The sequence below is a fragment of the Ammospiza caudacuta genome, chromosome 2 (assembly GCF_027887145.1).
Source record: "Ammospiza caudacuta isolate bAmmCau1 chromosome 2, bAmmCau1.pri, whole genome shotgun sequence".
NCBI lineage: Eukaryota > Metazoa > Chordata > Aves > Passeriformes > Passerellidae > Ammospiza > Ammospiza caudacuta.
The window spans coordinates 32,684,772-32,708,975 of record NC_080594.1 but is presented as its reverse complement, the minus strand read 5'-3'; the positions used below and the strand labels follow the sequence as shown (position 1 = coordinate 32,708,975).

The window sequence follows — 24,204 nt, the reverse complement described above, 5'->3', positions numbered from 1 at the left end:
TTCATAACTGAAACAGAATGCAGAGAAATGAAAATGTGAATTGCCTACTTTAGAGGAACAACAAGCTAAGTACTGCTAGTATCTAAACCTTTACTGAATGGCTACTCAGTTGGAAGAACAGAAGGGAAAGCTACAAGGCATACTGAGATATACTCAGAATTAAAGCCACATAAGGTAGAAGCTTTTCAGTTTTTTCCACACAGAAACAAATGCAAAAGACAGTAATGGAAGGTTTATGAGAAACACATTTGAAATGTAAAAAAAAAAAAAATCTGCTTTTTTCTCCCCCCTTAAAGTTCCATAGTGCACTTAAGCAAACAGGCTGTGAAAAGAAATGGGAGCCAAGATGGCTGGATTCTGACCAAACATGTCACAGAATCCTGTGCTTAACTCAAACTGGCAATTTCTCTGGCACAGAAGATAAGATCTGCCTGAGAACCATGCAGAAAGTACCCTTGCAGCTGGCAAAGTGTAGATCCAGTGAGGTGTACAGCAAGAGTGCTCGTATGCCCTTTTTAGTTACCCTTCTTATTAATCACTTAGAAATAACACATGAGGTATTGTAAAACAGCAACGTGAGAGAAACATATGGCAGGTTTGCCATCTAGTCTAAACAAAGAAATAAGCAGAAAGTGGAGATGAGAGCCTCAGGCAGATAGCATACAATAAGGTTCATGATGGGGCTAAGCAGATGAATCCAGAGAAGATGAACTGAACTGAGGGGTAAGTCTAATCTAGTATGATGACAGAAGAGTTCTTTTATATGAAACATTCAGCAGCTGGACAGTATCTTCACAGCATAATGTGAAATTAAGGAAAAAATATGTTTTTCCGATGCAGAGGTATAACTTCCAGGACCAGAGACATTTTGTTTTCCCAGGGACTCAAGTCTTAAACATATGTGGAATAAGTGATTTCATTTGACACACTACATTTCAAAAACAAAGTAGTTTAGAAGCCATTTGGAAAAGGAAAAAAAACAACAAAATCCACAACATCAACATCAACAACAAAAACCAAAACCAGGAGAGAGCATGGGGAGACTTACAAGGATTCACAAAAATAAAATATAAAAAAAAACCCTCAAAAAAACAACAAATAAAAACCTAAAGCAGTTAAGTAAGTGTGTCTTATGCAAGTCACAATTAATTCTATGAATGTAGTTATGCAGACATACATACCAAGTGGTCGGTGGCAATCTATTTGGCAGCAAAAGCAGGTAAACTGGAAAGAAGCAAATTAAATTCAAATAGAACACAGAAAGCAAAACTCAGTGCAATAGCCCTGGCTGTAAAATATGCTATGCCTTGAGCAGGGCAAGAAACACTGCTTAGCTCCTGGAAGAAACAGAGTCTGAAAAGCACAAGTATCTTGACAAGGAAATAATACTTTTTATGGCTGGAATTCAAAAGTCTCACATGGCAAACAAACTATGGCAAACAAGCTACTGGATCTACCTCATGTCCTGCATCAGAAGCAGATGACACAACAATGCTGCAAGTGCAGAGATGTTTCCTTCCCTCTGGGTGGACCAATTCCCCAATCTGCTATGAGGACAGTGAGCTGAGAAGCATTTAAAATTGAAATGTGAACCCAGAGTCGTGCTACTCAATGTCAGTGCCTTTTACAACTGAAGCACCAGACACCTTTCTGTGTCCTAATGGGCTGTTGTGAAATTTCTGTCCAACTCTGAGTCAGATGTGTCTGCATCTCACCAGTTTTGGGACAAAGCTTGTATGTATCACCTGGAAAATGCTTATTCAGTAGAACAGGAAAACTTACTCTGTGCTAAATTTGAGGATTGTGTTGACATGATGCTTTCTATCCTCAAATCTGGCCTAGGATTCATGTCCTGGCAGTTATAGACACACATCAGATTTTAGCCCAGTATAGTCAAACATGTGATGCTCTTTCTTAATGAGAAATCAGATACTTCCTACTCTGGGGCACTTCTCCAAGCCACCATGGATCCTTTTCAATGTGCTCCATCAGATTGTCTCCTTGAAACCCACCCCCTCCTCCTAGGATCCTCCTTCCTGAGACGCAAGTTCCCTGGAACCAGTCCCACAGAAATAAAACACTTCCACCAGCCAGGAGGGCAAGACCACATTCTGTTTAATAACAACTCCATAAAGGACTGTACATGCTATTTTGAGCTACCTCCCCTCCTTTACTGTGGTTGCTGCCACATACAGGCATGGAGGTGTGTAGTGCCATATAGTTCTCTAAGTCTATATGTAATGTGTGCACATGTATGCAGGTGGTTGCACATGGATGTATTTATATATAGCTCTGTAGAAGTGTTTATCTCGTAAGTCACATTATCAAAACATGCGAAGTATATCCAACAAAAATTTTCAGGCAAACATGTTTTGGAGCTGGAAGACCAAAGGCAAATCAGACTCATTTTAGTTATTAAGGGCTAGTGTGGGACAATGTAAGGATGAAAGCTTTCAGTAGTGGGTCCCTTTTCCTTTTTGTTTCGCTTGCATTCAGTACCTTCTCCCCACACATCAATGCACCTCTGTAAACACTAGCTGAACAGGATACAGACAACCCCCATGCACCCTCCCCTCTACAGAACACACATCCAGGCTTGGGGGGAAGCCCTTGAGAACTGCTTTGCAGCAACCTCCATTGTCCCATACACTTATGCTAAAGGAGTTTCAGATACTGAGAATACAACATTTGAAGACCCGAGCCTTTAGTTATTTTTACACATGGTTCAGGAATCCATTCTGCACGCCACCCTTGAGACTCCTATCCACCATCCTTGTACGTCCCAATCCTCTGCCTGTACCCACCCACGTCTGAAAAGAGCTGAAACAAGAGGAATCCTGTTCCCTGTAAAATTACTTTTGAGTTCCAGTTTTATAGTGTAGGGATTCCCAGAGACCTCCAATCATGCACAACATCCACAAATCAGAGAAGAAAAATTAAAGCCAAACAAGAATATATACCTGCAAAAGAGCTTTTGGCTTGCTACATTGCTCAAGCATGCAGTATCTGAAAAGAAGGGAAATCCACCTACACTTGCCTTATGGGAACATGGCAGAGCTCTGGAAGAGGATTCTTAACCTTGTGGCCTCCAATCCAATCGAGACTGGATTTCCATGCCAAATGAAAATGAATCCAGAAGGCCAATGAATCTGGACTACATGCCTTTATCTTATTAGAAGCAAATCTTGATGCACAATCTTGTTTCCATAATGGAGAAAAGCCTTTTTAGATGTTTTTGTCTTGCAAGCATGGACATTTGATCCCTTATGAGAAAGCAAAAACAAGACTAGGTTTCAGAGGGCATTTAAAATGTCCCCAGCTGAAGGAGATGAGGAAGATCCTAGCAGGAGCATTCTTTCCACAGAACACTGCAACCCCTCTCTTCCCAAAAGACAGCATCTACTACACATCAGTGGGTAGGTCCTGTCCATGCCAGAGGGGTTGGACTTGATGGTCCCTTTCAACCATTCTGCGATTCTGTGGTATCTGCACTGGTTTCCTCTTCCAACAATGTGTATCTGCACTGGAAAAATACAGCACATATTTCTTTTCTTTTGTGCAGACCAACAATGACAATCATAGACCTTCTCTTCATTTTCAAGGAAAAAATAACACTTTGGTCTGCCTATGCTGGGGAAAATGTCAGTGCAAGGATGTAAACAGACCCTGATGTTGCAAGCGCAGATCTTCCACATCCATTTGTTAACATGGTAACCCTCACCCTTATCCCAGTCATTCCACGGAACTGGCTGTGCTGCCCAGGGAGCACGGTGTCCCCAGGCTCCAGGACATACTCTGAGACACAGAGACTCTGATCTGGCACAGAAGTGCAGCTCTTCTGCTCATGCACAGGTTCGCTACTACTCAGCCTGGGAAAAGCCCATGGTACAAAAGAGGCACCTGACACTGACTTTACAGCTTGCAACCGTATTTGAGACTGTGCTTTAATGACTGTAGGCTGTCCTACACATACATGTAGTTCTAATAGGCACCATTTTACTCACATTTTCCCTGTTTATTTTTCCTTTCCCTGAGCCATGGCATAGAAATCTTTCCCTGTCAGATTGCTACAGGGGAGGAAAATCAAAGATGAAAGTATTACTTATTTACATTTTTCTAGCTGTAAGCTGCTGATAATCTCTGTATTGGAATTAATTTTTTTTCTTTCCTTTCTTTTCTTTTTTTCTTTTAGAAAAAGTCAAACAGCTTGTTTAAAAGATATGCCAGAGTTGTCTGAACAAGGAACACTGGAAAATAATCCACCTGGGAGAAATTAGAAGGAAGAGCTTAGACTTTGCCAATGTTGCTCTGCTTTTTATAGCACTTAGAGGCAGGTTATCTGAGTTTGCTTCTCCTTTTAGGCAATTATCAATACAACAGTTAAGGCAAACTAAGCTGAATTTAGGTGTTTTGGCTTTCCAGTGAGATCGGAACTCACACTAACTTCATTTGGGCAAGGAGTAAGTTCTTATTTTGTGTACTTCTCATACAATTTCCCTGAAGAACAAAACACACTGTGAGCTTTTTTTTGAAGACAACGAAGAAGAAGCTAGCAGGTACCCAAACCCAGGGAGGTCTCTTTCCTATCACTGTCTCAAAAAAAAAGTGTGGTTTGGATTAAGGAGTACCATAAGCTGCAACAATCCTGGACTTACAGCTTGTTTAGCAATTCTGTACCTCAGTCCACTCCGCTGGGAGTTTGCCATGAAGCTTCTTACCTGTGTTGTGTAAACAAAAGACATCAGGCTTTTCTGGACCTTTTTCCAAGCCTTTCCCTCCCTGCCACACACAGTGGTGCACAGGCCTGTGCTGTTGCACACAGCCTTGCCTCACCACAACACCTCCTACCTCTGTCAAACAGAGAGATGACTTTCCTTCTCCACTTCTCCAGGGCTACATTGAACATTTGTCATTGCTGCTGCACACAGTACAGCAGGTACTCTTCTGTATCTCACATTGGACTGGAACTGGCCTGAAAATAGGGATAAATATCCCTTCCAACAGCTATGCTCCACTCTTAAACAAGTCTCCCCTCTTGCAATTACAGGATAAGACTTGTCAGTATCTTTAGCTGCCATGGAGTTTGATCACTGAGTGCATACACGATTTGTGCATGTTAATTTTATTAATTTCATGCATATATCAAGTTACTTATGTCCTCCTGCCCAGTTTCCAGGGTTTACCTCAAAGGAGCCTGTGGAAGGGAACAGTGAGGGAAACAACAGGGCATAAATAACAAAGACCAAATCAAGTAAGATCATCCTAAAAATTCCAAGGAAAACACGAAGGAAGAAAATGGTGAAAAATATCCTTCTTGGTACCCTTATTCTTTTCAGACAGACATATCACAATCAGCTTAAACCAATTCAAGTTGCATCTGCAACCAGTTTTCCACATAACCATCTACACATTTAGCAGCCCTCAGTGATGCCTACCTCATCAAGAGAAGCAATATGAAGAGTTCACCTCACTGAAACCTTTATTTAGGTAGGGGACTGGGTTAGTTTTCAATGGGGCCAATTCCTGAGCAGCCAAATGAGTGCTAGTGCTGGTGCTTTTTAGGCAGTAGAAGTACAGAGCTGGTGGTGGTGGTGGAAGAGAGGAGGCAGGACAGCTCCTTTGAGCAGCTTAGACTCATCATGAAGATGCCATTTCAAAGTGCTTTTCCCAGTTTCTCCAACCTGACATAAAGGAAGACCAGCTGCTGAGAACAGCACTCTCTCTCCCTCTGCTCACAGCTCCTCCATCTTCACTTTTATAGCAGGCTAAAAGTCCCTGGCTTGGTGTGGGCCAGCTGTGCATCAGCACTTGCCCAAGGGCTGTGGGAGGTGAGCATGGTCAGAGCAGAGCTCCCCTTCCTTCAAAGCAGCTCACCACTGGATCAGCTTAGAAGCATGGCTAAACTTGTTCTCTGCAGCAACCTGTCCTGAAAAGTGATGTTACCATTTTTTAAGGGGAAAAAGCAAGTGGATGACTTGTCAGCAGCTCTCCAAAAGAGGATGATGATTTAGAGGCACAGAAACTGAAAGAAGCAGATAAACTTCTCTGTCCCAGAGCCTGAGGTAATGGAATTGAAGAGAACCCAGAGGGCTTGTAAAGAAAGCTTCAGATTTATATAAAAGAAAAGCTCATGAAAGAGTATAACTAATCAGGTATGAGCAATCATGGCAGAAGGAACAAGAGAGAATTTTCTTCCAATAGAAGATTTTAAATTAGGGTCACTTCTGGTTAAGCCTTATTTCATGTTTAGCACAGTAATTTCAACAAGTTCCTGCTGAAGACAAAGGCTTGGAGGAAAGATGGGAATCTTCTATCTCCACTACTTCAAGAATACCCAAAATTTTCTGTAGTGCAGCTTTGCTTCATAATATGTTTGTGGCATCAAACAGCAGAGCTCAGTTTCTTAGTAACTGCAGATCAGGGATACTGAGCTCACCTTTCCTTCTTATTTACAGCCTCACAAACACAATTTGGGCTCTGACTGTTTGGCTGGACTCTCTCCAACTCATCCCTCCTCACCAGGATAAAGGGACTGCAGGCCAAATTTCGCTCACAGAGCACCTGTGCCTCCCATATGCTTGAATAGGTGTATCTATATAATAACAGCTTTTCTGGGAAATGTACAGGAGGTTCCAGGTATCTCTCTCTCTGGTATTGGATACACACAGGCAGCAGGCCTGTTATGTAAGAAAGGACCAGATTACACAAACAATTTTCCACTTTCAAAGAGATTCAAACTGCCTTTCCAGTTCAGCTCAGGCTGCTCACTCGGGTGGCAAGTGTGAACTGGAAGATCTGCTCTCTCTAGTCAGACTCCTAGCAATTAGCTCTTTTGGACTGTGGAGAGGTATGGAAAATAGCCTTTTTCTTTCTTTCAGGAAAAGGCTGAAATTTTATTGTTCACAGAATGTTAAGTCATTTATGAAAAAACTACAGAATTTAGTAAGCTGGAAGGTTTTTATAGAGAGTGGTTTTCAAACCAGTCTGCATTCACAGAGAATGAGGCTCTCTACAGGTTTCTAAGACAGCAGGTTATGGTACTATAAAGTAGGGTATAACTCTTTATCCCAATTCCACAGAGGCAAGAAGAACCTACAGATTTTCTCTTCTCTTCTGTTGGACTCCACCGAATTTTCTATATGGTCAATTTTTTTCACACTTTTCCTTATGTAGATAACTCACTGTCACTGCTTTCCATGGAGATAAGGTCTATCTTTTAGACATCAATCAGACATCTTAGTAAATGTACCACATGTCCATCTTAAAGAAAAAGAAGCCTAGACAAGTTGACCCACTTGTCCCAGTCCTGTAAACAACACAAAGGGATGATCAGAAGCTACTCTGAAAGTTACTGTAAACATCCAGATTGGTCCTGGAGAGGCACATGGGAACAAAATGGTTTGGAGAAAGAAACAAACAAGCCACCCAAATCTCCCACAAAGGTACACACCCAACCATTTTTGTTTCCCTAAAGACCTTTTAAAAGAGAAATAGCTTTAGACTTACTCATTTACTCATCTGCTGAAGTGCTCTTGGCACTTGCCCCATCTGTCTTTTCTGGCTAGTGTGATCTCCCAGGCCCTGCGCCACAGCTGGACCCAAGCCAGTTCAGGACAATGAGCTTCCAATGGCCCTGCAAGAACTATAGGAGATCATTTTTATCAAGCCTTGCTGCCCAGGGGAGGTTAGTACCTGAATGTGTAAATATCTTTGAAGAGATATTGAAAGCTCATCGCTCAGGAGAAGAGCGACCTCCTTAGAAATACAGAAGCAAGACCAAGGAAACACATAAAAAAAGATGGGTCACAATAACTTTTCTCTCTTACCTACATCAAATTACCAGGGTAACTTAAACATCCCAGAGGTCTTTCCTTTAGAGGTGCAGTGGAGAGGGAAGACAGATCTGCTTGAAGTGGACTTGGCTGGAAAGACCTGGGTATTGAAAAAGGAGTCCCTCTTTTTGCAGCTGCCTGTGTCAGTGGGAAACAGCTGATCGGGGTGAAGTTCTTCCTGAGAGTGCCATTCCTACTTTTCACAATTCCTGGACATCATTTGCTTTGCTTGCCAGGAGCTGTCTAAACTCTGAGACTTGATGATATTCCTCCAGTGACATTTTGTTCACCTTAGACATTCTTCCCTGAAAATATGCAGGAACTGAACCTGAAGCAGGAAAGAAGCATGTATCACTCTCCTGTCATCCAAAAAACACACCAAGCCTGAAGAGGAGGCAAAGAAGATACAAATGTATCATGAATTAAACAGAGCAAATATGAGTCAGAGTAAGTGAGAAAAGAGTTGCTCCTGGAACAGTATGGCAGTGTCCAGGCAAATTCCTTTCTATAGCTCATCAGATCCAGCATCTGATCTACACCCATGCTCTGCTGATGCTTCCTTGCAAGAGGTCTTGCAATTAAAACTCAGCACTTGGGTAATCTCTGCTGGTTCTGTTCAGTCCTCCAGCAAAATCAATAACCTTATACAATTTTTGCTTTTGTTGTCCCTGTTTATTTTCTGGTGAGAGCTGAAAGTGAAACAATTTCCTTTCAAAACCTCTCCCTCCCAAAAGGAGGTCTGTGAAAAAATGGCGAGGAATTGCAAGAGACCAAATTCCCCCTAATCAGAGAATCATGTTTTTTTTAAAACAAAAAATATATACCCCGTACAAATACGGGAAACTCCTGAAATCAGCTTTCTCCACACCTAAAAAAGAGATGGGAAGGAAAAACAAACAGAGCAAGTATTGAGCATTATTTACACTGCTTGGGGGTAGGAAAACAAAAGAAGAAAACATAGGCAGGAAGAAGAAGACAAATAGGAGGAGAAATTTCCTCTCACCCCTTTTCATCCAGCTATATTTGGCACGCAGGACTGGCAGAAATGGGAGAGGTGCAGTATTTCTGTTAAGTCATGACTGGAGCACAGGCCTTTCCCATTACTAACTGCTTTGTTATTAACACTTATCCAGAATATAAAAAGGTTAAAAAAAAGTGCAAAAACTGAAAACTCTAATGTAAACTAGGTATCTGTGATCTTATAGCTGTATGCACTGTCCCTGGACCTGCTGCCTACTCTCTGGGTCTCCCCATTCTGCTGGCAAGGAAAAGACAGAAAGACAGCAGCAGCACCAAAATGGGCATGTCCTCAAGCCCCCTGCAAGAGTCAGCTTTTTATGACTCTCTCCGTAGCTGAAAATGTCCTTTCCACTGGCTTCCCGTGCCCACTGCCAAAAGGACACACCGCTCTTGCCAGCTCCTGGGAAGGCAGAAATGTCAAAGAGAGAAACAAACAAATGGAAGAGACCGAAGCATGAATATCTGAGAGCAGGGTTAGGTTTGTATCTGCACCCATTTCTCCATGCCACAGCAGAGCCGTGCCCACAGAGCCACTCTGGCAGCACAGCCCAGGCTCTGGGAGCACAGCTCATACCCATCAACTCTACAGCTTGTACCAAGGTGCTACTGAGGACCTGGTTGCACAGCACATCCTTCATGGCCTGATCCTCTGCATCAGCCACAATCCCAACACTAGTGCAATCTAGATCTGCAAAGCCACAGCTTCATTTAAAACCAGTTTATATTCATATATTCTACGACATAGAAGGGGGCCATGTCCACAGAGCAACGTCCATTCTGCCAAGATGAATTCTAGCCACAAAGCTGCTCCCTACACCAAGCCTGTCTCATAAGCCACATCCCCAGTACCAGAAGAGTTTGTATCCACAGCCAAGACTTTGTATTAAAAAGACTTAGAAATTATTTACCAATCCAGATCTCTCCAAGCACATCACATGTTGCCCAGAGCAATGAAAATCCAAAATATGTATCCATGGGGGAGGGGAAGAAAAGGTTTTTATGTGTCAATCACTTTGAGATTTTCCTCATTTAAAAAAATAATTAAATGTCAGGAATGGAAGGTGTGTCTGCTTGGAAATATGGGGAGCTGGAGAGAAGAATCCCTGTAATTGCATTCCTTGCCACCCCTCTCTTTGTTCAGCAATGATGAGTACTTCACAGAAAGCATCAGTTGTTTGTTTCTCCCTCTTCCTCATCAAAGGACTGCACCCCAGAGGAGGTGACATCTGAGACTTTGCGGCTCAGTGCAGCATGTTCCATCTCCTCTCGAGGAGACAAAGATTCCAGGTCCCGGCACACTGCATCATCCTCCTCTGGAGAGGGCTTCTTGTTTAGGAGAGGAGCCTTCTCCAGCCTCGGGTTCCCTTCATCCTCAATGTGGTCCTCCATGTACGTGCTGGACTCAGCTCCACCCCCGCCCTGAGCAGTCTGCAGGGGCCACACGTGGACCAGCCCCGTGCTCTGGATGAAGTTCTGCTCCTGCCGCTGTTGCTGGAGCTGCTGCTGCTGCTGGAGAAAGCTGCTCTGAAGCAAAATGCTTTCCTGAAGGTTTGTCTGGGACTCATCAAAATTCTGGCCTAGGTAGGAGCCAGTGGCTGGGGAGGCGATGAGGGACTGGTCACTGGCCTCCCAGGCATCGGAGGAGCCTAAGCAGTACATGCCCTGCGAGACGTAGGAGTGAGGCCAGCTGTCATACTGCGTCTGGGCCATGTGCTCTGCAAGCAAAGGAGGCAAACAACACACAGTTAGACACTCTCCCTAGGCCTGGCTGGCTCATCGTGGTAGCCTGTGAGCCTGAGCATGGCACTGTACTGCACAGGGTGGGTGAATCCACCTTTAGAGGCAAGGAGAGCAAAGAGAAAACACAGTTCTGGGCAGTTGGCAGGTGACCTCAATACCAACAACTGACTGTAAGAGCTGGCAGCTTTCCACAGTTGTGCTCCAAAAAGGCAAAAGGAACTGGGCTTTGGAAACTCTCTGCTAAGATTAGATTCCTTGGACAGCTCCACAAACAGGGGTGACTCTAGCAGATCTGACTGGGGCTACAGAATAAAACAGACTAGAGCAAAAGAGAGCAACCAAAGCAGGAAGGGGGTGTCTTAAGATTAGCAAGAAGCACTAGAGCTCACCTTGGCTCTCCATCAGCTCCTGATAGTTCTCAGAGTAGTTGCCTGCTGGGTTGTCCTGATTTGAGTTTACACTCATATCCTCACCATCCATGGAGGACCAGGCCATGAGAGTCGCTTCAGAAATAGCGAATTGCTCCATCACCCCTGTGCCAAAGGAGACAGGGAAGGGAAGCAAAGATGCATTAAAGTCTCCACTTCTCGCCATCATCCCTTACCCCATCTTTTGGTCACACTGTCCCACTCTGGTCCTATCTCAGCAACACACATACCCACAACTGACCCTCACCCTCTCCACCTTGCATTCCACTGGCAATATCCCGACCACCAAAGTCTCTCTCTACTTCAGCCTCTCCCGAGTGCTTTTCTCAAGCTTCCGCATTTTGGAATCTCTCAGGGGCTCCCCTCTGGGGGCACCCCGCCCGCCCCACGGCAGGTGCCAGGAGGCAGGCAGGGCTACCTGCGAGGAAGCGGGCCTCCTTCTCGCCGTCGCTGAGGTCCGAGTAGGCGTCGGCGTCCTTGCGCGCGCTCTCGTGCGTGTGCTGCTGCTGCTGGCTGTGCGCCTTGCCCCAGCCCTGCCACTCGATCATGTGCGCCACGCGGCCCTGCCCCATGGCCGTCGGCTTCGTCACGTGGTCCTTCATGCTGCGGGATATCCCTAAGGGGCCAGACATTGGGAAACAAGGCAGGGCTATTACACAGCTCCGCTTTCCGACAGGGTTTTTACTTCTCTCAGAAGTGGAGCTTCTCCCCTCCTGTCCGGACAGGATGCATGACTAGGGCTGGGTGTCTCCCACCTCTCACTGCATCACTCTCCAGGGGAGTTTCTCCATCTTCCCCTGGACAAACTCTCAGAAGAGGGAAAAAGGGGAACCCCAAATATGAAAGACCATTTCCTTCCTTGCCTAGAATCCATTTAGGATAGAGCTGGGCATGAAGGATGAAGCCTGGAAGTGAACAAACTAAGAAACAAAAAAGGGGGTTAAACCCAAGACTGAAGGGAAGCAATTGAAGATGTCAGAGCAGGGGTGAACAGTGAGAAGCCAATAGGAGTAAGACAAATCTGTTCTTTAAAAGGGCAACAACTGTGAGATTGCTGTATTTAGAACCATGGTGTTAGAGACTCCTCTAAGGCCATGAAAAGGCGAAAGCCAGAAAGGAGCAGTTGTGAGAGTGACAGAGAGATATGGGAAGAGGCCAAAGGCCTGTGGAGAGAAGCTGCCAAGGATAAAGTCAAATTTTGAGGACCTCACCAGAGAAAGATGATTTAGCCAAAGCCCCAATCCCATAAGCATTGGAGTTGCGTTTCAGCTTGGGAAGGATGGAGGTCGTATCTTCCATGGAGAGCTGAAAAGAGAGAGAATATGAAGAAATGATATACAGGAAGGAGAAAAGGAAGTGAACTGAAACGAGAAAACAGTAGGTAGTTGGAAGATGACGAGCAGAAGCAAGCAGTAAGAATGAAAGAAGGAAAGGAAAATGAGAGGCTATTTAACCAGGACTGGATATTGCACAGTACTGGGACTGATTGAGGCAAGGCCAGAGGGAGAGGCTGTGAGAAGCCTCCCGTTGGCAGCTGCCAGCCCTCCACAGACACGCTGCACCATTCCCAACTCTTTGTTAGAGATGCAAGACATGGCTGTCGGACAATTCAGGGATCTTGCAGTGGGGAGCTGTCACTGCAATATAGGCAAGCCACAGTAACGTATCATATATGCATTGTACTACCAATTTTTTGGTACTTTGTTTTTTTTTCTTCTTACATAGTCTTAATAAAATGATCATGACTATATCAGTGATGGGTCCTGTTTCAAGTACCTACATCTGTAAAGGAAATTTGGTCTACAGCTCTACAGCTCTGCTTAATTTTCTTGACTGCCTTTTCTGTGTTTATCCTCAGTCCCTGAATAACAAGGACAGGGCACTGTTGGGACAGGCAACCGTCACAAACATCATCACAAAAATAATCTCTCAAGATGAATTCATCAGGCTTCTTCAGAGATGCCAGGCATTGCATATGAGGCTTAACTTTCACAAGGGATAAATAAACATTGCTTCTGCTCTTCATTTCAACCTCTCTGAAAATCAAGGCCAGAATCTTTCAAACACAAGGATACTCAAAAGTAGTGACTATGACACTGAAAATTTTAAATCCTGACAGAAAACAAGCACTTGGACCTCACAAAAAGTGAGTGGAGCAGTAACTGGGCAGTGAAATAACTGGAGGCAAAGGAAGGCATTTTAAAGATCTCACACTGTGTATAATTCCAGTCAGTTGCCAAAATATGAGAGGTGAGATTTTCTGGAAACTGAGTGTAAATGCAGCAGCTAAGGCATCCTGTAACTGTGGAGGCAGGAACGTGCTGTGTGTGTAACGTGAGCTGAAGAAATCAGAAAGCAGAGGAAGAACAGCAAAAAGTGAGAGCACGGCCCTTGTTCCATGAAGCACTTCCTTTGGTGATGAAGCTTGCTGGAGAAAGTCCATCTATGCCCCACTGGTCATTCCTGCCCGGGTGCTCCTGCTCAGTATCCACCACTTGCTCCAGGAGAGCCTGGGGGCTGTGCTGTGAGCTGCCTCATGGAACCCATCAAAAAAAGAAAGTAAATTGCAGAGGGCTCCCACTACTGCAAGGCTGAAGAGCTGTGACATGAAGGCAGGAATGAATGGGAAGGGAAGGAAATTCATGATATAGCTTCGGTACCAAAGAAGACCTATGGAATTACACTGGCTAAGAGCTGCCTCATGAAAGAGCTCCATGGATTCTCTATGGTTGGAAAAGGGGAAACTGCAAGTAAGGAAACTGTCTTCTGCTTTCTTTAAGGAAACACAACCTTGTGTACTTTGCTTTCAGCTAGACATAGGTGCAGTGAGGGAAAAGAAAAAAAACAAATTTCTTCTAGACAGTTGCTGCATGCACCATTATTTTCCAACACAATTTGTTTCTGTAATTGATTCTAGGCAAAAGATCTCAAGACCATAAGTGCCCCAATGAAAGAGGTGAGAATTAAAAATTATATTTAATGTCCCACATGCTTCCAAATCACAGGAAAGAAGAAAGCTACAGGTATTTTTAAAGTTTTGAAAGAATCCAGAATTTGAAAACACTTATACTACTCAAAATGGAGCTGCTAATCTTGGCCTTCCAAGTGTACAGAACTATAAAGTTAATTTATGTGAAAATATTTTGTAAGTACCCTTTTAAAAAGTCCAGTAGAATAAATATGCCTTATTCCTTTTTCAGGATGCTGTTTCTGCATTAGCGAAAAAGAAAAAAAACTTTTTTCATGGCACAGGTATTAAGAGCAAAAGGAACACGTGTAATTAAAATGTTTGCTTCTCATCTGCTTTTAATTGAAGTTAACTGGTACTCTCCATCTACCCTAGGAGACATAAAGAATTCTGTTACTTCTGCGTGCAACTGAAAATGCGGGAGACACTTCTCCCAAACTTCTCCCTGAAGAAGATCCAATGATGCTCTAATCAAGGACTACTATTTTTTAAAATATGCTGGACGGACACCTTTCTTATGTAGCAGTGCCCAGAAATCTCAAAAATAGAACATATGAAATGGCACACATTTGTCCCCAAAAGGAGGAAAGCAATTCAACAGCCACCCACAGATCAAAATATCTGCCAGACAGCAAAAGACTCAGAAGCAAACAAAAATCTACCACCTTGGAGACAACCACCAGAATTTCAGCAGCACGAAGCACTTTCAGCCATGTTCTCATTCTGGCCTCCGCTGTATCCAATGTCAGACAAACCCTGGTCTTCCTATGACTACAAATTTGAAAAGTGACTCAGTGCATACTCACATTGATACCATCCCAGGAGAAATCCGTCCGTGTTTGCTAAAGAAAGCAAAGAAAGGCACCACGTCAGTGTAACAAACAACTTGCAAGCAGCCAAGCAACTCCAGTGGTTTGCCACAATCAACAGGCACTACTTTATCTGGCGTGTTCTAAAAACTTGTGTCTTTCAAGATGGTTTCATTCCCTGCTGGTGAATATGGTGCCTATAAGGGTCATGGTGTTTGAAAGTGGAATAGTGAACAGGGTGACAGAGTAGGAAAGAGCAAAGCACCTTTTCACAAGACTCTACTCCTAAGTGTGGGTTGCACCACTTTGAGGTTAACACAAGGAGGAGCTACACCACCTTTGTATTTTGAGTGTCCTACAGCAAGCTACTCAATTCTGCTGAAATTATTTTCTTCTGCAGTGTTTTGGCTTGTCCATTCTGACTCACTCGCCCCTTGTGAGCCAGAATGACTTCCCACATCAGCCATCACAGCACCAACTCAGAGTGTGCTTCCTTCAGCTGGGAGGACTCATCTCAACATCCTGGGTTTGGGGATGGAGACACTCAGGAAAATCTAATGATTCATGTTACACCTATGGTAGCCATTCATATAAATCAAAATGTTCACTGAGGTGTGGTTTATGCTCGTTGACTTTTAGATCTGCTTTGATTTGACTGAATTCTCCATACAAGATTGGGCCCAACAATTTCCTGCCAGGACTCCATGAAACTCTTAAGTGTCTTGAAGGTGCTTTCCAAGCCAGCAAGGTACTCAAACAAAATAAAAATATTATATATATGTGCATCTATTAACATTTTTCAAGGTTTTGCAAACTGTATATTATTTGTTAAGCTTATTTGTGAACATTATTTGTGATTCTTCAAATATTATGCATTTAAAATAGATTTTATCTTTCTATTAATCATCATTGCATACTCTGAACCTTACAAAGCTGAAAATTCAGGTATCCAAGAATGCAGAAGCTGCAGTAATTCAATGAACCAGCCCTTAAAATACTGCATGGTAAGTCGATTGTCTGTGAGTTATTAGTGAATGCATCTCTAAAATTCAAAATGCAGACAAATGTGTTTCTTCAAAAGATTTTGCGGCTGTGCTGCAAAAGCTGGGACGGACACAGTGCTGGACATTCCAATGTGAATCCCTTATTCAAGGAATGCAGACCTACAGGCTTGTCAGAACTGTCACTGTTTTTCTCATGTTGTGTTCCACTCCCGTCATGACTGGTTAAAAAGCAGTTCCATTTGCAAATTCTTACTCACTATGGATCTTGTGAAGGGAGTGACTCAATTCTGTTCAGAGCAAGCCACACTGCCCTGGTATGGTCCTCAGGAGCTCCCTGGCATTCCAGCCCTCCCACAGATGATGCCTCAGTGATGCACAACACCCATTTCTGAACCCAGAATCCAAACTTTCTCATCCCCTTGGCTCATCAGCTCTGGGCCAGGCACTCACCTCAGTGGAAGGTCGATGGAAGCTGCTGCCATGCAGTGAACTCGTGCTGTCCATATTGATTTGGTCCACATCTTTCAGTCCCTTCCAGTCTACTGCAATCACCTCGTTTCCTGTGGGAACACATCTGGTCAGGCTTCTGAATGCCTCTACAATTTGTTCTACCAGTTTTAAGCCAACTCAGCTAAATAAGCAGGAGAATCATTGAGTTTAAGGTCACAACAGACTTAAATCAGACATTCCATTTGTACTCAGACCACCCGTACCTCATCAACTATTACATTTCTCACAGCTTTCTCCATATGAAGACAAGTCACTTGTGTTTTTCTCAAGCATGATGTATGCTTGGCTAAAGTGCAGATTAATCCAGTCATGATGTGTGACTGGGAAAGAATCAATTCCTAAGACATCCCCTTTCAATATTGAACCATCATCCCTGAAAAAGGCATTTCACCATTATGGCTTGAGTTGGTTGCACATCAGCTTAGAGCTGCTGAAGCCTTTGCTCTGCCATCCTCAGCAAGAAAAAAGACCTTTGTAATACCTGCCATTACACTTCAAATTTTAAATATCAATAATACAAAATACACATGATAAAATTTTATTAAGATTTAAAAATTAAATAATATTAAATGTAAAAAGTGAAACTAAATGCTAAGAAGCACATGTAAGTAGTCAGCCAGGTAACCAGGACTGCTCTGGATAGTCAGCAATTTACTGTCTTCAGCCTGCGTGCCATCCTCAAATTCTGCTTGAAGTTATTTGCTCCCATGTCATGGAGGAACCATTGTACTGTCCTTAAACCTGAGCCTCCTATAATCTGTCAAGAAATGTAGCTGTCAAAATGATCATCTAGTCCTGGGATCAATTCAGCAAGGTCTAATCTGGTTGGATTGAATGTGAATGGTTCCGCTTTCATGATCTTCTTTTTTTTTTTTTTTTTTTACTCTTTATAGCAAATTTCTCCTCCACAGATATATGCAAAGCCCCTTACTCATTCTAGCAGCTCTGGCACATTTTATAGAGTGCTCATCACTGCACTTCCCCAGTACAAATCCTCTGACAGGTGAGAGATGCTGCAATCCACCCCACACAGGCCTGCAGGGGCCAAGGAGGCACTTCAGGGTGGGAAACCTGAGGCATTCATCACCAAGAATTCAAAATGCAAAAAAAACCCCTCAGATTTTGTCCCCTAAAAAGGCTAAATGTGGCAATATGAAAAACAACAAAAAGACAACGCTGTTTGCATATGGTGGTGTCCACCACACCTTCACATCTCAAATTTCTGCTGTGCTGGAAGGTCCATTTCTGAGAGGACTAAGGGATATTTTTTCCTTCACATCCAAAGGATGCTTCTGTTCATCAGAACCAAGTGCTTTAGTAGCATCCCCCATATGTTCCTAACTAGGCTGAGTAAAGCTGCTGTTCTCCAAGTTGCAGCTCCTTGCAACTCGGGGAACTCAAAAAAAAGAAAAAGGATTCCTGTACTGCATGTTACAAAGGTGAGCACAGAGGTCAGACACAGACAGATCTCTGGAGAAGGCAGGACATGGCTATGACAAGGATGACAAACATCACCCCCTTCAGGGCTGTGATCCTCTTAACTGGCTCTCCTGACAAGCACATCCATGTACTGGGCCTCACTGAGCTCTTGCTGACTGCACTGCCACAGACTGGACTGGCAACCTTGAGTCCAGCAAGGCAAGAGAGGGAGATCTGGGGATTTCTGAACTCAAGCAAGAGGAGCAAGGCTTAATGGGCCACTTGTGAGTTGCCCATTGACCAGGAACTTCTTGCCACAATGACCAGGAACTTCTTATATTTGGGGCCCAAGTAAACTGCCAGGGCTAGAAGTCTCTCTTATAGCAAAGGGAAGTCCCAGGCAGAGCTGTGAAAGCCCAGCTGACAGACCCAGGCACCATCAGCTGTGAGGTCTGGCTTAGAATGGAATACATCTGTCCTCAGTCCCCCTGAACAGGGCAGGGGTAGAGGGAAGGAGGAGGGAGCACTGCCAGGAAGAGCAAATCTGGAGAGGAAGGATGGAGGGGTGGACTGTGATCAGGGTGGACTGAGGGTCCAACAGGGGTCAGTGGGAGGATGAAACTGGTGCAAAGAGCAGAGCAGGAGCCTGCCCCTGCACACTGGGATCCAGCTGCCTGTTCCTGTCTGTGCTCCTGTCCTCCACCTGCAACCCTGCACACTAGAAGGGGAGAGCTGGGGCATTCCTGCCACAGAGCTGAACAAGACAGGGATGCTGGAGAGCAGGAGAGATGTCACCTCTCCTGAGCAGCTGTACAGAACCCTTCAGTGCAGATAACAGTGTCACACCTGCTCTATCTCTGTTTACCCCAGGTCTTTTTCCTGCACTGTCAGCTCTTTGTGAGCACAGCGCTGTGGCCCTTCTGTGAGCCTGGAGCCACCCTGGTACAAACTGCAAGCCGGCTGCAGCACCATTCTGGGCACACACTGCAAAGACACCTCCGCCCCAGCCAAAGGAAGAGGAGCCTCTTGCTCAGCACATGTCACTTGACAGCCCCAAAGTTCCACAAATGACACTCAGCCTCTGCTCTCAATGCTGCAAGCCCACTGATGGTTTTCTTGAAGTGTTAGAATGTGGAAAATATTCACAGAACCACTCAATGATTTGTGTTGGAAGGGATCTTAAAAATCATCTAGTTTCACCCACCCGACACAGACAAGGATACCTTTCACTAGATCAGGTCGCTCAGAGCCACATCCAACCTGACCTTGAACACTCCCAGGGATGGGACACCCATGGCTTCTCTGGGCAGCCTGTGCCAGTGCCTCAACACCCCCACAGCAAAGAATTTCTTCTTATTATCGAATTTAAACCAACCCTCTCCCATTCTGAAGCCACTTCCCCGGCACCATCTCTCCGTGCCCTTGTAAAGTGTCCCTCTCCAGCTCTCAGGCCCCCTTTAGGTCACAGAAGGTGCTATAAGGTCTCCCAGGAGCTTTGTCTTGTCCAGCATTAATACTATTCTGGCAGATGGTAGCATCAAATGTTTGAAGAACATCAAACAATTATTTGTCTCAAAGTTCAAACCTGTTCTGTAATAGCAGAGCTGAAGACCTACAGAATTTATTTACTACTGCTTCTCTCCAGTTGAAACAGCTCATCAACCCAGTTCAGGGAAAAAGAATGAGTAATATGTGATTCTGCATGCTCTACAGAGACTGAATAATTTTTGAAAATAAATTCTTGGTCTAAACAGTTTCACAGGTACTAAGAGAGAAATATATTGAGAGAAAATAACTCTTTAACATCTGCTAAATGGTTTTAAATGCAGTCATATCTGCTGAAAAGCTACAGCATCACACACTGGTTGAAAAGAAATTGTCTAACTGATGTTGGGCCTGGGGCAACATTACTTTCTCTTATTGAAAGGTGGATAAAGGTTAGTGGGTTTTTTTTCTCTCCTGCTAGAAATAGCAAGAGCAACATTAACTCATGTTAGATCAAGACATGAAAAAACAAGTTCTGCTCTGGCAAATGGAAGGAAAGAAACATGGAAAATCAGAAAAAAAAAGTATGGAGAGTGAAGTGGGAAAACAGAAACTGAAAAAGCAGTACTTTGTAAATTAGTATTCTTTTTATCCAGTCTCTTGTCAACCTCTTTCTCCCTGCAATTAGTAGAGACTTCTTTTCTTTTGTAATGGTATGTTTCTTCTCCAGTATAATTTCCCTTATCCATCTCCCATTCCAGCTTCTGCTAATCATCACGACTATTCCATTTGTAATTCTATGATCAATATCCTCTTACAGAATCGTATTTGCTCTTCTCCATATAGAGCTGATAAGAACTTTAAAATGAGTGGGTCATAAAGCTAATTTTAAAGTGGAATTTTTACAAACATGCTATCATTCTCGTTCAGATGTTCTGAAATGAGGTGATGAAAGTTGAAAGATAACTGAGTTTCTGACCTTGTCATTGTTTCTGTATAGAAAGGATATAGAGGGGATTCATTTTCATGGAACTTTTAAAAGTTGTCTTCATTTTATTTAAAAATTTGTTATTTGGTTTGGGGTTTTTTAACATCACAGATTTCATCCTTGTTTTGGAAGACTCAGTGGATGGCTGAAGAAAAAGTAAGAAGCTGATTACATGAAGCAGAGAGGGAAAATGAAAGCTGTCGAAATACATTAGGCCACATTATTCAGATCATGGCTGCTTTGTATTTTTTAACACAAATTAGATAAAAACAAAGTCTGCAAAAACACTCATAAGAAAAAGATGCCCCCATTACAACTGACGTAAGCTTCCAACTCAAGACATTTGAGCCTTTGGGGGAAAATATCATCCCTCTTTCTCTTACAGTACCGTTAAGGTAAAAAATCAAGATTTATGTTTAATCAAGCCTTTCTAAATAATAAAGATGAAAAACATTTAAAGAGGAAAAAATGTGAGGGAAAGAAAATATCTTTTTCCCCACTTCTTGCTTTACTTTAGGTTTTTTGAGCACCATAACTTTGGACTCTCAGGAACTAGGGAATATGTGTAGTAAGCATTCCTAAGAAAAGTGAACATTTGATGAATGCACTGGAAAAATACAAAAATCATCAGGATGACTGCACCTCACCTTGCTGATCTATTACTACTACTTTTTTACTATTTCTGTAGTTCATTTTGCCACATACCTTAATTTACCATGAAGACGCCGAGTTTCTAGGTTGGTCATATTTTCAGTTTCTGTGCATTCTATGACCATAAGAAATTCACCTTGTTTTGAATTACTCAAAACTTAATCTAAACAGCCCATTCTCCTTGGGTTTCCTCTTGACATTTTCTGAATTGCTGTTTCCACTGTGCATTAATTGATTCTGTATTTGGTACCTGTGCCTGCATTTTGTTCATTTACCAAGGTCCATGCTTAAATCAGGCTTCTGCATCTATGACTTTAATCTGCATCTACAGCCTTTAATAATCTATTGTGCTGTAACTTCTGTGCTGGATGTTAAACATCATCTCAAATTTGTCTTCTCTATTTTGTGCCACACCAAATAGATGAACAGAGTTTGAGAGTCTTGAATTTTGTTTTTCCCTTCCGAACATCATGCTGGTGAAGATCTACGCCATAAACCAAATAAGTATTTGTGTTATTTACTTTCTGATGTGTCACGCCAATTAACACAAGAAACAATTTAATTAAGCAATGACTTTCCAGCACTGCTATTATCCCCTGTTAGAACACTTTCTTCTGTTTCTCAAATGTTACTTTCCAGCAGAGAGCAGAAACCTTGTCATTTGATACTGGTAGCTAGCATTAATGTTGGTAAAGATGAATATTTAGAGTAAATGGTTCAATTATTCCTTTCCATTCCCATTTTTTCCCCCCGAACAACTAAGAAAACAACAAATGTAATTGCAGTAATTATGATCAGTCTTTAAATTGTTCTTTCCCTGATACCAATTTTCATGATACTCGTGGGAGTGTGTATCTTTGTCAAACACAACATCATCGTGTCTTGTCAAATGTGGTTGAAATTAAAGCAGTTGAAACTGCTGGGAAGGACTGACAGATGGGTGGCTAGAATAACCATAGAAACCTTCTCCCTGCCTGCCTGCTTTACACAGAGACAATCAAAGCCATCCAAAGGGTCATCAAGGAAAGGAATAAAGCTCTGTCACCGGAGCTGTCCCTGAGGTGAACTCTGAAGGAAGCACTCAAATTCTCTCAGGTAAAGCTGAGAAATCCATCAACCCAAGTTTTTCACCTAACTCTGTAGGAATTCTAGCTTGTACTGCATAAGGAAGCATAAAAATTAGTTATCTGCTGCTGGCACCTACCAACAGGGTCAGTTGTGGATGAGAAATGGAAAAAAACCTGTTTAGGTGGAGGAGACAGAGCAGAACAGTTTGGTGCTCATCAAGGCAAAGAAATGTCTTGTTGTCCACAAAACAGATGTCTTTCAAATCTCTGATAAAAAATGGAAACACCTACAGCTCTGACCTGTCTCTAAGATTAGGAATCAGATGGGCACTTCTCAGGATCTTTGCTTTGAATTTGGAACATTTGAGTACTTTTCCAGACCATTCTACAGCTTCCTGCAGGCAGATCCCTTTTCAGAGCTGTTTAGGAGACAGAATTAATGAACTAAGCCCTAACACCTACATTTTTCTTTATGACTGGAAGCACTGTCAAACCAATACTAAAGGCTACTGCATATCTTTAAGTAAAAGATGAGCAGAGAGCCTAATGCTAGACACAAGGAGCTCTGCTCTGAGAAGCCATCATGTCATGCGGGCTAGGGAGATACTCCAAAACGAAACACAATTGGAAACACATCCAATTAACACAAACTCCAAAAACACCAAACCTCAGAGCACCGTCTCATTTGCAGAACAAGTATCAGCCAGCAGGAACAGCAGCGATGGGTTTATCCTCATTCTTCACTGCTTCTCTGAAGTGCAGGGAATGTGTCCCCAGGGCCCTCACTCAGCACAGTAAGTATGAAAACGTCGATATGAACCAAGGTAGCAGCCCCTTCTGCCTGGCCTGCAGCCAGCCTCACAGAAGCAATATGCAGCAGGCAATCGCATACATTGCTCTCCATAGGTGTTTAAATTTTAATCCCCCTGTAGCCAGCACGTCATGTGGGCGCTGTCCTGGAGCACAGGAATACAATTAGATGTGCCATCTTCGGGCTGTAGTTTCATCCTCAGCAGTGGGAAGAAGAACCAACCCCAGTGCTCCTCAAGAGTCAACCAGCAGATCACAACACACCTTTCCCACCTCAGGGATGCTCCTGGTCCCTCTTCATGGAATGGACAAAACCAGAGCCTCTCCAAACACCAGCACATGAGGGCAGGGGCAGCCTGTGAGCTTCATATCCACCCTCCTCACCTGCCCTGCCTCAGCTGTGGGGTGTCACCCTGGCAGCCCCAGGGTTTACAGCCAGGTGGCTGCACCCTTCTCCACCACAGCCATCACACACTTGGTCACAGTCCCCACAGGGCATCTGGTTTGGGGACAGCAGCAGTGGTCAGAGCCAGACAGAAAGCACTGAGGCTGCTGACTCCCTGCCACCACTCTCCCCCAAAAGCAAAGTGTATACCTAAGCCTTTTTCTCTTTTTTTTTCCACTATATTTTCCTCCACATCCAATAAAGGATGAAAATTCTCCTTAGCCCTCCTTTGGCTGCTTATGCATTTGCAGAAACCTTTTTATTGCCTTTTATGGCAGCAGTCAGACTAAATCCTGGTTGCTCTTTGGCCTTTCTAATTTTCTCTCTGCACAACCTCACAACACCCTTGCAGTCTTCCTGAATGACCTTCCCCTTCTTCCAAAGGTGAGACACTCTCCTTATTTCCTGAGTTTCAGACTAAGCTCTAGTATTTTTCCCCACCAGCTCATCTTTCAGCACATGGGGATGGCCTGCTTCTGCACCTTTATGATATCCTCTTAAAGAATGTCCAGCCTTCCTGGACCCCTCTGCCCTTCAGGACTGCCTCTTTAAGGGACTCTGCCAAACAGTCTCCTAAACAAGTCAAAGTCTGACCTCAGTAAGTCCAAGGTGGCAGTTCTGCTGACCCCCTCCTTACTGCTCTGAGCATCAAAAAGTCTCTCATTCTGTGATGGCTATGCCCAAGACAGCCTCCAACCACCACATCACCCACAAGTTCTTCCCTGTTCACAAACAAGAGATCCACCAGGTGCCTTCCCTAGCTGGCACACTCACCAGCTGTGTCAGGAAATTCTTACACACTCTCCAGGAAAACTCCTGGTCTGATTCCTCTCTGCTGTATTGTATGGAAATATCTGGTAAGATATCTGGTAAGAGAAACTGTTCCCAATCCTAGAAAGCCACCAGCAGGGCTTCAGGTGTCCTCTCCAGAGAGAGCTCCACAGCTCCCGAAGCACCTGGGGAAAATGAGCACGAGCTGCTGGCACTGAGACTGCAGGGGCTGAGCTCACCAGGCAGAGCTGCGGGCA

The 24,204-nt window shown here is 43.6% G+C and overlaps 1 protein-coding gene across 2 annotated transcripts; it reads right to left on the bottom strand.

Moving 5' to 3' along the window:
* Window positions 1-2,116: 2,116 nt before the first annotated feature.
* FAM131B (family with sequence similarity 131 member B) lies at window positions 2,117-16,356 on the bottom strand. 2 transcript variants are annotated; one of them, XR_009274406.1, is made up of 7 exons: window positions 16,252-16,348; window positions 14,795-14,830; window positions 12,232-12,325; window positions 11,439-11,636; window positions 10,982-11,125; window positions 9,761-10,567; window positions 2,117-8,160 (listed from the first exon to the last, which is right to left on the bottom strand). XR_009274406.1 is itself a non-coding variant. In XM_058800247.1 (6 exons), exons 1-6 carry the CDS (start codon window positions 16,303-16,305, stop codon window positions 10,020-10,022), a joined length of 1,074 nt encoding a protein of 357 aa, XP_058656230.1. In that variant the 5' UTR covers window positions 16,306-16,356; the 3' UTR covers window positions 2,117-10,019. The 2 variants fall into 2 exon arrangements, 1 of the variants encoding a protein (XP_058656230.1); XM_058800247.1 differs by having other exon boundaries at window positions 2,117-10,567; window positions 16,252-16,356.
* Between the last annotated feature and the right edge of the window lie 7,848 nt (window positions 16,357-24,204).

Excerpts from the sequence above, each read along its gene's own strand:
- FAM131B (XM_058800247.1), bottom strand. The coding sequence starts at position 16,305 with ATGGACAGCACGAGTTCACTGCATGGCAGCAGCTTCCATCGACCTTCC. Across the intron at positions 11,637-12,231 it reads GGCTAAATCATCTTTCTCTG|GGATATCCCGCAGCATGAAG; the intron begins GTGAGGTCCTCA and ends CTGGCCCCTTAG. Across the intron at positions 10,568-10,981 it reads GGAGCTGATGGAGAGCCAAG|AGCACATGGCCCAGACGCAG; the intron begins GTGAGCTCTAGT and ends CTTTGCTTGCAG.